Below are 12629 nucleotides of genomic sequence, written 5' to 3'. Positions count from 1 at the left end.
CCCATATTCTTCTTTTGAAAAAGAAAATACATAAATAAATATGGTATCATCACTCCAAGTTTCCAACTATCTCAACCCAAGTTTTTGTTCTATATTTCTATTTTTTTAAGTAAATCGACATAATTATACTATAATTTTAATTACTGATAGTTATAATACTTAATATACGGAATTAACAGTATCAAAATTTTATAACTAATTAACAACTACTACTAAAATAAATAAATACTTACTGTAAATTAGAATAATAACTCACTATTGTTAAGATTTATCTCTCTCAACATTAATATAGAATCATATTTTTTAATATTTATATGTTTAAAATTGATCTTTTCTAAATATGTTGGGTTAATCAATTTTTATTTTTAAAAACGAATTTGCAATTTTTTAATACCTTTTTTATACATTTTTTGCTAGGATAATTTTGTCTTTTGCATTTTGTCAACTTTATAACGTCCATTTGGCAAAAAGGAAATTTAAATTTTTTTTATTTAAATCAGATTTCATTGAATCTTATCAGGCTCTAAACTATATAATTTAGGACAATTTTGTCATTTACATTCAATTCACTTTATTTTTGTCAATTTGATAATAATCAATTTTTTTCCATTCAAATCAGCTTTGCGGAGTCAACCAACGTTGGAATTGTGCATTAACTTCATAGTAAGTGCAAAAATAATGTTTAATTCGTAAAATACTTGTCATGTGATGTGTTTATAGCACATTGTTGTTATTTACATTCGATCCACTTAATTTAAGTCTATTTAAATTTTTTATTCAAATTAAATTTTGCTGAATCGACTAATGTCTAAATTGCACATTTGATTGTATATCAACCATAAAAATACTTATTGGAGTGTACCAACACTTGTCATGGTATAAATTCAAAGGACAATTTGATAATAAAAAATATTCTTATACAAATTAAAATTGATTGAACTATACACTAATTATATAATATGTGTAAAATACTAATTATTCTTATAAACACTTGTCATATCAACCATTAACGTCCATTTGATTATGAGTGTTTTTTAATAAAATCAAATTTGATTGAATCGGTCAATGTCTAAATTATACTCCAATCAAGTAACTAATATAAAACAATTGATAGACTCATATAAACACTTGTGGTGATAAAAAAAAAATAATTCAAATTGAATTTAATTAAATTCAAATAAATTATATTATATAATATATTTATTACATACTTAAAAATATTTATAAAATGTTTTATATTTATTATATAATTAATTAATTTGAGTAAGAATTTTCTTGTCCGGTTGAAATTTGTAAAAGCTTTGTCAAATTTATTGAAATAAAATTTAATTGATAAAAAATCATTTATGGTTTCTCTCCTCAAATCCCATGAACTGTGAAATAATTTACAATTTTTTGGTGATTTGGCCGAAACTAGATCGGAGTTCTAGAGTGTTAGGCCTGGAAACCTCGCTGATCGGAGAAGGTGAACGGAGAGAAAGGGGCGGCGGACCCCCTTCGTCTGATCGTGTAGTGCGTCCGGCACGGTTTGGAGGAATTTATGAGCACGAGGTTTCGATACTCTGTTCATGTAAGCCATATGTTTTTAGTATCTAACTGGTTTTTCTTATGCATTTCTGTTCCATAAATGGGATTTTACGGTTCATGCTATTCAGACGACTGAAATGTTGTGAACGCTTGAATTTTGTGGATTGATAGTGACGAGGATTCTATTTTGCCATTTCCAGTCTGGCGGTTGTTTTGGCTGATTTTTGATAGGAGAGGTGGGAATGAGGTGCATGATACTCTGTTTAAAGTTGGGGCTGATATTCGTGCTGCTTCTATCTGGTACGTTTCCTTTTGAGAAGGGTCAGTTTTAGTTTTTCTTTTTCTTTTTCTTTTTCTTTTTGCTTTTTGACATTAAGAATTTATGTACCATTCATGATTAGTGCTCTTTCTGCTTTAGGCTACTAGGTGAATTTTTTTTACTTGTGGAAGTTTCTCTCTTTGCATTCAATTCCATTGTTGGCAAGGGGATAAAGAGAGGAGAATTTTGTTTAAGGTTGACTGCTGATTAGTATTGTAGTAGCTTTATTTAGTGATATCAATGATGAAGTGGATTGCAAGGTAAGTGGGAAGGACTAATTAATGACTTACATACAAGCATTCTTTGCATACTATGTGATATTTTCTACCTTATTTGCATGCACTAATGCTTCACCATGGGAAGGATATTTTTGGTGATTTATGTATGGAGCAGGGGTACAATATTCTAAAAGACAAGTTTGACATCTGTATATGATAGATTATGGGTTTGTGCTTGTTTCTGCATGTCTTTGTACAACCAAGATGGCAAATTGCTTTTTATGGCATTTGATCGTTTGGTTCCTCTTCTCAGTTCCTGTACCAATAAAGGCATTTTCCAGAAATTATATGCAATGTGAATATGCCGTCAAGAAGTGGGCATCCTCTTCCCTTGTTTCTGAAGTTAAAGATGATAAGCATGCATTGAGGGACTTGCTCTTCTTCCTACACATACCTCGAACAGGAGGACGCACATACTTCTATTGGTAACTTTGATATTACAAAACTTGTGGTAAACCTGTCACCCTCAAAGAGAGGAAACAAAACCTCACACATGGAATTATTATAATATACTTTATTACATGTACCTACCAATCCCTTTGTTGCTTTTCTTCTTTTTTTCCTCATTTGTCGCAGTTTCTTGAAGAAGTTGTACTCAAAATCCCAGGAATGTCCACGGTCCTATGATAAGTTAAGATTAAATCCAAGGTATTTATAATTGTCTAGACTGTTACTGCATGAGAAGTCTTCTATCAATGTGTTTTTTTTCTTTGCTTTGTGTGTGACTTTTCCTGTTTTGACTCCACTCAAATATTCAAAACATCGACGAAGATAGGCTTGTCAGGTTGACAAACATAGCTTGAATAAAGAACAAAAAGATAATAATATCAATTTATTTTCTTAAATTACAAAATGTTATGCAGTGAGTTCCACCCTAGAAACATCTTTATGATAATGCAAAAGGAAACACATATAAGGCGTAAATGTTTATAATTTAGAGGCATGACATAGTTATGAGAGTTACTGATCCCAGTAGCCAATTTTCAGGTTCTGCCCATAGCAGATATCAATCTTGATGAGTTCACTCCATTGGTGTGTGTTTGCATATACATACTTTAGAAACAATTTGAGGTCATGTTATAAGGAGCATATATCGATGGTTGCAGATACATATGCGTACTTGGGTACTGATAATCGAATATTCAGTTGTTGCCAAATATTTTTTGGCAGAAAAAAGCTCCAAAGTCTAGTGATGGGTGGCTATTACCATATGAGAAAAATAGGAAAATTATCCAAAAGTTTGAATATGCTCGGCTGCAGTCTATTGCGGTTTAGCATTTTAGTGATTACTATACTTCTTTGCATTTGAGGAATTAGGGTTAACAACTTGTTTGGAATTAGTTATTGAGTTTTTAAAATTGAGGTTAACTTGTTTGCGAACTAGTTACTTGAGGTCAATGGAGAAGTTACCAATTGCTGTAACTATTGTATTATTAATATTACCTTTTTGTGTCAAAAAAGGATAGAGAAAAATGATAAAAACTGATCAAATGGCCACATATAATCTCATTGTTCTAGTTCTTTCCTGTTGTTACTTCATTATTCATTCAACATGTTTGCTTTCAGTTCTGTCCTCTTTTAATCGTCAATAAGTGTGCACTATGTGCTATCTGTAACTATAATATATAGGCAAAATGGACGGTAGAATAGCTATTTCTGTGAATTTTTCTGGAGCTGTCTAAAATATGTTATTTTCTCTTTTGCTCAGAAAACCACACTGCCGGTTACTAAGTACCCATGACGATTATAGCATGATCTCCAAACTTCCCAGTGAGAAGACTTCAGTGGTGACAATACTTAGAGACCCCATTGATCGTGTGTTTAGCACCTACGAATTTTCAGTTGAAGTTGCTGCTAGGTTTTTGGTTCATCCTAACTTAACATCTGTGGCAAGAATGGCCCAATACAAGCGCCGTAACGCATCTATAGTGAGCACAATGGATGTCTGGCCATGGAAATATTTGGTTCCTTGGATGATAGAAGATCTATTTGCTCGAGTATGCCCAACAATTTCAGTGATTTTCTCATGTGATATCTCTATTCAAATGCTTGTGGAACAAACTGATGCATATGAATTCCAACATTTGGCTGTGACATATTATTATTGCCATTTTTCCTAATCTGTATACTAACAAGGGCAATTATACAAATGTCAGACCTTAATCAGTAACAATCTGCATTATGTGAATTGTGCTTTTCCATTCTTCTTTAGTGTGCTTTTTGGAGATTCTACTTCTCTTTAACCTCGTTATATATTTCCAGTTTGTGGTTTCGTTAGACATTTTCTGATTTTTGGTTGATCATGTAATGGCTCTTCCAGAATAAGAGCCTATTTTATCACCATCGATGCTGTACTTCATGATTATCTATCCATTTCTATATTCCTAATTCTAGTATTATGAAGACAAATTAGATGACTATATGATGCTTGAATAGATACTCCTGTGATGTTACTCGAACTGCATCCTTTTTTAAACAGTTCCCCTTCCATCAGGCAATGTGGTTTTATAGATGAAATGGTATGCTACCTTATGTCAGACTTATTATAAATTGTTTGGAAATTTAAGGTGAATTTATTTCCTAGAGTTCATCAGGTGCCCCCTATTTGTGCTTCAAGCTTCAAGCATTAATAATAGTATGATTTCATATGTTTCCTCACAATTTCTCTATTCCTTTTATTGAATGCTGAATTTTGTCATGTTAATATTGATCATATCTCTGCGACTTTTGATTGAAATAATTCTTTGAATTATGTAGTTCGTGATGGACGGCTGTTCCTATATGGTTACGGTTGTAGGTGGAAAATAAGATTGTTATTACAAACACCAATTTGTATCGTAGTAGTTAAGATTTGAAATCTTCTTCTGCCCTCTCACTCTGGAATATTGACATCACTGCATGGTCTTTGTCTGTGTATTAGATATACTATCTTACAATCAGTTCGATATCTTGTGCCAGAGGGATGCTAGGAAACTTAGAGGGCAATCTCATTTAGAAGCCAGTAACCCATATGATATGGAAGACATATTGATGCCTCTACATGAGTACATTAATGACTCTATTGCTCGGGATATTATCCACAATGGGGCCACCTTCCAGGTATTGTAGGGTCCTTTAAGTGATTCTTATTTTCCATGATTGTTTCAATATTATATCTGGTGTTGCAAAGGCATGCTTTAAGAATAGATCCTTTGCTAACGCTTTTTTTGCTTTTCTTTAAGAAGAATGAAGAACAAAAATTATATTTATGACTTCTGTCAGCTATCTTTACTATCGGAGTGTTTGTAATAGCTTCTACGTTTATTGTGAGAGTATGTTATAGAGAATGTTGTAAGTTACACGTAGTGAGTGTGTTTGAAAACAAAGGTAATACACGTAGTGAGGGTGTTTGAAAACAAAGGTGAAAAGTGGAAAAAAAGTTGAAGTTGGAGTGTTTGGGGAAATGGCTTAATATTTACAATGTTACAAATAAGGTGTAGAAGTTGCTTGTAACTTTTGGATTAAACCTAGTTAATTTGAACCGTTCAAAAACTGTATAAAAAACACTATTTTTAATTTATTTTCTGCAATAAATATAAGTGCTGATTTCAAACGGTTGCTAACGCCCGCTCTGTTTGTTTTCAGCAATTACTGTCTTTATGATTTTGTTAGTACTTGTATGTTTATGATGCTCTGCTTACAGCAATGGAATCTTGGATCTGCAGGACTTCAAAATGTCCTGCAAAATATGTCGCTGTGTTATTCTTTGCTTGTTGAATACAACAATAAAGTGATTTGCAAACCATGCTATAGATCCTCAACTTTCCCATCTTGATCATGAGTAACTTGAAAAGGAAATTATCTGGAGGCATCATTCGGAGGTTACTCCCCTTATGAATGACGATAGGTGGCAGTTGAATGCACTCAGACATTTTCTTAGAAATAAATGAATGAGTGGAGATAGTAGATCTCACCTTAAAGCTCATTTAGAATCAAAATATCTGAGCAGACTCTGGAAAGTTTGTTCTGAGAGTGATTACCTTCTCTTGCAAAATACACAACTAGTTTCATTGACTTGCTCCTTTGTCGGATTGCCTGGGTTTTTACTGAGCATGGAATAGATTCAATCGAAACACAAAAAGCTTCTCATTATATTTTCTCTTTCTCGGTGCTCTATTAACTTGGAATCAGCTGCATTGAAATTTGGAGCAAAGTCAACAAACATAGGAGAATACTTGGGTGTTTCAGTGTTAATGCTTCAAGATATGGATGAGCCAATATCCTTGCTAAAGGTAATCATATTTGCATCTCCATAGATAAGTTGTTGGAGAAAGGAATAGGTCAGTTAGCATATAGCCACATATTGTCATCCACTACATGTAAGCAACTTTATGAACCTAGAGTATTGGAGGGGGGGTCATAGCTTTTGAGAATATCACTAGTATGGAACACAGCTGCATAAAAGTGAGAACTGTAGTTTCTCTGAGGTGGAGTAGCCTCTGAAGACGTTGCAATTCCTAACCGAAAGTTTGACTATGATGCTTTTTCCAGATTTTGGGGGTTTCACAGCCGGAGTCATACTTATGTGATATGGTAGTGTCACAAATATCATGCGAGAAGGAATGTGGAATGAGTTACATGTTCAGACCTCTGGGAATAAGATAAAGTATGCATTTCAGAAGATGACTGATGCACAAGTAATCAATCAATCAAACCCCAACATGCATCTTGTGAGATTAGTAAGTCGTCCACTGATTACAAGAAATACTGATAAGATTGGGTGGTATGTGATCCGGGGTTGAAGTTGGGACATTATTAGGAGAAAATATTCACAAGCAATATTAGGGGGCACGGAATTATTGTATAAAGTTAGGAGACAAGTGATCTAAAGAAGATATTTTGAGCACTTTATATCAGCAGAAAATATTATCTTATTCTCCAATTCTAGAATTGTAAATCTAGATCCAAAGGGATCAAAATTACGTATTGGTTACATATAAAACAACTAATTCTGGAAATGATAGTACGAATGCATTTCTTTTTTATCTTCTATCTTTTCTCAGACCTTATATCTGTAATGTGAACTTTTTAGTCTCCAAATTCTCAGATTGCAGGTCTCACGAACTACTCCTATTTTGCGGAATCCCATGAAGTGCGCCATTGTGTACTTAGATATCAGACCCTTGGTGGATATGTTCTTGAAGTTGCCAAGGTAGCTGGAGAAAGTCTCCCTAAGCATGCCAATCTTAATTATGTGCATCTCCATCTTCATTTTGCCTTGAATCATGGTAGATCATTGTAAATGTTGCAGAAGAGGTTGGACAATATGCTTTATGTTGGACTTACTGAGAACCATAGAGGATCAGCCACCATGTTTGCCAATGTGGTAGGTGAGCAGGTGATATCTAAGCACACTACCTCAAGCTCCAGTACGGATGTGGGTACTGATGACTTAGGTTAGTAATGTAAAGTAATTAGTCTGTCTCTTTATTTATTTAAACTAGTAAGACATTCAGAAATTATCTCTACAGGTTTGGGAATTGATGAATTCTGGGTGTCAATTAGTTTGATATTACAACATTACAGTATTATTTTGCTTTATCTGAAAAATCGTATGTTTTCTTCGACATCTTAGTTGTTAGGCAACTATTTAGTATATCTCACCATGAGTCTTTCCATAATTTGCTGGATTATTTCATATTCAGTTTACTTCTTTGCATGATTCTAGTTACTATCCTTAAATTGCTTCTGCCTGCTAGTTCTGAGGACAGAACTCAGTTTTGAAGTAATTCATCTTGAATTTCAATACGCATAACCTTAAATGCGATGGAAGTAATAATTTTCCTTGACCATGTGCTGTATGTTTGCAGAAAAGAGTTCCTTGCACACCGTTATGAGATCTGATGCGAATTATCAAGTAAGAAGCTGATAAGATTTCATCTTAATGTGACTTGACAACGGAATTACGTGAAAGAGAGTGCCTTGTTTTGCTAAATTACAGGGGAAAAACACTTATCAAATGCTGAAGAACGTTTCATCAATTAACAAGGATGAAGCATCACGTGAAAATGTTTGCCCACGACATTCTCTTATTTTTATATATATACTTGATGTTGCCTTCTTGCCTATGTCCTCTATTTGCTTCATTTTTTTAAAGTAAGGTCCCTCTTTTATCAGTCGACTGCTGCTAAACTTATGGAAGCATATGCGTCCTGTATTTCAACCTTACGGAAAGCCCAAGCACAGCGGCGTATTAATTCTCTGAAGCAAATTTCTCCAGCAAATTTTACGAAAGATGTATGCATATCTTAAATTGGTATCTGGTCCAGACAATGAATTTGCTGGGCAATTATTGGCTCGTTATGATTATGCTCTCATCACTGCTAATATTGCTACCTTTGAGTATTTTCAGGCTCGCCACCAGGTTCCTGAACCAATTATCCAGGAGATTGCATCACTGAACAGCCTAGACATGGAGCTCTATACTTATGCTAAAAACATATTCAAGAAGCAACAGGAACATGCAATGCAGAGTGTAGTTTATGCTGTAAGTTCACATGTCTTCCTGTAACTTATATCCAGACTTAAATTTTATCTTATTGCATGTTTGGGCCTGTACAATTTTTGGAGCTTCGTACGCAAAGCTGCAGTCATGTAATTTTTAATAGAATACTTCTTAGAGTTGGAAAAATGACAGAACATTTAATCAAGATGATCAGGACAGTTGTGTTCCCTGAACTAGGGCCAGTTCATTCGGACTCTCTCATAACATATACTGTGCGACCTAGTGGAGTTTGTGTTTCTTGATTATAGACAATCAATTCTGTCTTGTTGGCTATCAACCCTCTTTCCATCCTATAAAATAAGGATTGTGTTTGCAGTAGATAGTTCAAATTCAGTTTTTTCTCGAATTCGGGAAGTTGCTTTTGTCTTTTCTTACCATGTTAAACATAGTAGCATAACTGCTTAATTAGAAAGTTCAAGCACATTACTGCTTGTCTAAACTTTTAGATCTCATACCCCGAGTTATGTGTCAATTCAAGTGTTGAGCACTTCGACTTTCAAATTTTCTCCAAATGAATTAGTTAGCTATAACTAGCCACATTTCAACGTTTCTTAAAACAGTGGATACTAGAACTTCACACACACTCTGGTTGTGTTTTCCATTCTTAGTTTAAAGCTGTTAATCCACTTGTCATTAAACTTAGAATAAAAATTTACTTCATGATTGGTTGGTGTAGGTGATTAACATGTCGAACCTGGTCAATGATATTTATTTTAGTTCTCTTGTTGCCGCTCTTTGAAAGACATCAAAGCATGTCTCTAGATAATCCTCCTTTTAATGCTACTGATTGCAGGACAGGCCGAGCAGCACCCTCCCTAACAGCACATATTCCAACAGCTGCAGTCCCCATTATTGGAAATCCCTCTCCGTAGCCACCACTGGTCTCTTCTTGCTTCTCTACATCTCTGTTTTCCCAAACGCAAGAAGACAATCAAAAACTAAATTGTCTGTGTTTTATCACATATGTATAAATTCACAACCACAGAGGAATGTCATTGTAGAAGGTGCATAAATTCAAGAGATAACTGAGCCTCATGAGCTACGATGCTGGACTGCTCTGCTGAGACTCCACTCACTCATTCTACCCAAACACGTCCAAAAACATATATGAAGGTAGCAAGTTTTTCCAGTTTAGGCGTCGAAAATGCAGAGCTAGTACTAGCCCCTTTAAATTGGAATACAGATTTGGTATCCCAACCAGGAGCATCAGTAAAATTCTTTACCAGCGAGGACACTTTTGACATGCTATTCATGTGTGATCTCAATGATTTTTGCCACGAGGGGTTGTTGATTGTAAGAAATTGATTTGGTGCAACATTTTTATCATCATAGGAAAAAGAATAGTCTTGTTTTGTTGGATTCCTCTTGTGTGAGTCATTTCTGCAAATAGTTGTAGTGACATGTGGAGCCGCATACAGGGTAGTAAAACTATATTCCTGCAAGTAAATAGTTTTAGAGATCACATATAGCAAAGCAATTTGACATAGTTTGATGTTGTTGATTTAGAGTTTGTGTTAAACTTGATGAAAAGAACACACTAGAGAAGATTTGGGTTGGGATCAAGTTTGATCCTGGCATTTCTCTTACTACAATTGCCTTATCGACCACCAAACGTTGTAGCCCTGTGATTTAGATCAAATGTGCACACTCATAATAAAATCCTTACTGACGTTTGTTGGGATTAAAACGCATATCTTGACTTGTGTATTGATTTTCTCCACACAAGTGAATACATAATGGCTTTTGACATGTTTTAGAGTGTCATCCCTACTTTCTTAATTTTATTTAAAAAAGAAAAGAAAAAGAAAAGAAGAAGAGATAGATCAATAGGGTCATATTGGAGAACCAATTGAATTGCTTGGTCACAGGTATGATTGTTTGATTTCAAAGTAGTTTGAATTATATAGAGTACAACTATATATTTTCATTTACATCTATAGTGTCATACATGATGCATATATTGTGTATTAAAGAATTAGTTTTACCAAGTGACCTGAATTATAATGAGTTTAAAAGGCAATGTTTAGAAGTTGAAAAAATCAACAAGCATGATGATGAATTATTTTGTGGATTATAAAATTTCAGCCCTCAAATCCAAGAGAAAATAAAAAAGCAAATGCCAGCAACTACATACGATGCTCTGCATTGAGGAAGTCAGAAATGAATGGAAAGGGGCTTAATTTTTCAATTTTTAACATCGAAAAGATGTTATAAACTTAGATTTTACCTAGGCTTTTATGATGTAAAATTCAATTCAACTTAATCGCTAAATGTTACTTTCGCTAAAATCCATGAGGACATTGCTAGTTCAGTCACTATAGTCCTACCAATATATTAGTAAATCAAACACAATTTTTGCTGCATCAAATATTATAAGGCGATTACTTCTATTTCATAATGCATCCAATATATTGTCGGTGATAGAAATTTGAGTTTTGTTAGCAAATAAAGAGAATGGTAATATATGAACAAAAATGAAGGCAATTAGTGGTTGACTGAGACACACAAATGAAGCAAGAAAAAGAGTGAGGACTAGAAATGATTCAAAACAATATAACAATTTTCTTGTTGCAATAATGCACAAAGGCCCATCCCTTATTGGCATGTGAGGTGTTGGGATTTTAGGTGGTGTTTGGCTTCCCATAGATTCCTGTTTATTTTTCACAAATATGTGAGTGTGGAGGAATTTCCATCCCACCCACACCCGCACCCGCACCCATTCCCACTCCACTCCTTTCAGATATTTTGTTGTAATCTTCTGCGTTATCTGTAGGGACTGCATGCAAATGATACATCATTCTTACCCGTATCATACTTTCCAGTATATGATAATTACATGGTAAATATTATCATTTTTTAGGTGATGTTTATTTTGTTTAATATGACGAAAGTCCATATAATTATTTAAAAGAATAAGAAGAAAATATCATTGTTTAGTTAGTTATAGATATATTATGTTTAAAATATCACTTTAAAAGTATAAACTTTAGAAGACGTTCATGTTACTTCTAATAAATTTTGTTATCATATGATTTCTCAAAATAGCCTTTTCCCAAAATCCTTCAAACTTAGCAATTGAGGGACCAAAATAATATAAGATTAGTCTCCCAATTTTGATATTATTTCATGACCCTTCATATCATCCATACGTGTAAAAAAATGTTTGATTGATTTAAATTATAATAAAACAATCATAATTTTGAAGTATTAATCTATATCGTAATAAAGAATAAATTGTATTATAAAATTTGTATCAAATTTAAATGAAAATCTTTAGTTGATAGCTTTAGTGAAACAGAAGATAGTAGAGTGAAAGACATTTGGTATCAATTAGTTGTGATGATTTGCCAACTTTGCTTGGTGATCATTAATTTCAAACCAATAAATCATGAGAGATCCATCACACCACCAAATTTCCAGTCCCATGCCAGCCCTATAACATGTTTTTTCAAGACTTGAACAAAGCCACGCAAAGTACGTTCAATGGGTAAGAATGAATAATTTTCAATTAAATAATTATATGATCAATTCTCTCTGTCAATATAAAAATTATATTAATAAATAATTATATATACTATTATAAACAATTTTACGGTCTTCAAATATGTTGTGACGTGTAATAATAATTGAATTCAAACTAATAAAAAGTTTTTATTTAATATAAAAAAGTGAAAAAAAGAAAAAGGGGGGCAAATGTCAAAAATACACAGAAATTTGGCTTTGCTCACAAGTCACACAAACACGCACGGTCCATCACTCTATGTGGACCCTTCGGTTTCTCAATCAATCATCACCCAACAGCATTTTAAACCAAATGGGTCCTCCCCGCACCAATAATACCATCTTCATCATCGATTCCCTCCAAAAATCACATCATGCTGAAGACGCACGTTATCCCCCCTGCACCAGCACCGCACCCAATAACTACCACCTCCCATACAAAACTAAACGTTCTCTTTCC

General features: G+C 33.8%; 1 protein-coding gene across 6 annotated transcripts; it reads left to right on the top strand.

Annotated features, from left to right (window-relative positions):
- On the top strand, positions 1286-10182 carry LOC105170727 (protein-tyrosine sulfotransferase). 6 transcript variants are annotated; one of them, XR_848516.2, is made up of 14 exons: positions 1287-1570; positions 1728-1827; positions 2378-2549; positions 2701-2772; positions 3833-4121; positions 5083-5223; positions 7211-7315; positions 7415-7559; positions 7974-8020; positions 8105-8173; positions 8281-8400; positions 8516-8650; positions 9467-9549; positions 9654-10182. XR_848516.2 is itself a non-coding variant. In XM_011091622.2 (14 exons), the coding sequence occupies exons 2-14, from the start codon at positions 1770-1772 to the stop codon at positions 9695-9697; spliced, it is 1485 nt and encodes a 494-aa protein (XP_011089924.1). In that variant the 5' UTR covers positions 1287-1570; positions 1728-1769; the 3' UTR covers positions 9698-10182. The 6 variants fall into 6 exon arrangements, 5 of the variants coding, with proteins under 5 accessions (XP_011089923.1, XP_011089924.1, XP_011089922.1 ...); XM_011091622.2 differs by having other exon boundaries at positions 9462-9549; XM_011091621.2 differs by having other exon boundaries at positions 1286-1570; positions 2701-2754; positions 9462-10182.

Source organism: Sesamum indicum, linkage group LG9 (assembly GCF_000512975.1).
Source record: "Sesamum indicum cultivar Zhongzhi No. 13 linkage group LG9, S_indicum_v1.0, whole genome shotgun sequence".
In the NCBI taxonomy this organism is placed as follows: domain Eukaryota; kingdom Viridiplantae; phylum Streptophyta; class Magnoliopsida; order Lamiales; family Pedaliaceae; genus Sesamum; species Sesamum indicum.
Note: the sequence above shows the minus strand (reverse complement) of the source record. Positions and strands in the feature narration are given on the sequence as shown.

Excerpts from the sequence above, each read along its gene's own strand:
- LOC105170727 (XM_011091620.2), top strand. The coding sequence starts at position 1,770 with ATGAGGTGCATGATACTCTGTTTAAAGTTGGGGCTGATATTCGTGCTG. Across the intron at positions 7,316-7,414 it reads ATGTTCTTGAAGTTGCCAAG|AAGAGGTTGGACAATATGCT; the intron begins GTAGCTGGAGAA and ends TAAATGTTGCAG. Across the intron at positions 8,401-8,515 it reads CAGCAAATTTTACGAAAGAT|GCTCGCCACCAGGTTCCTGA; the intron begins GTATGCATATCT and ends GAGTATTTTCAG.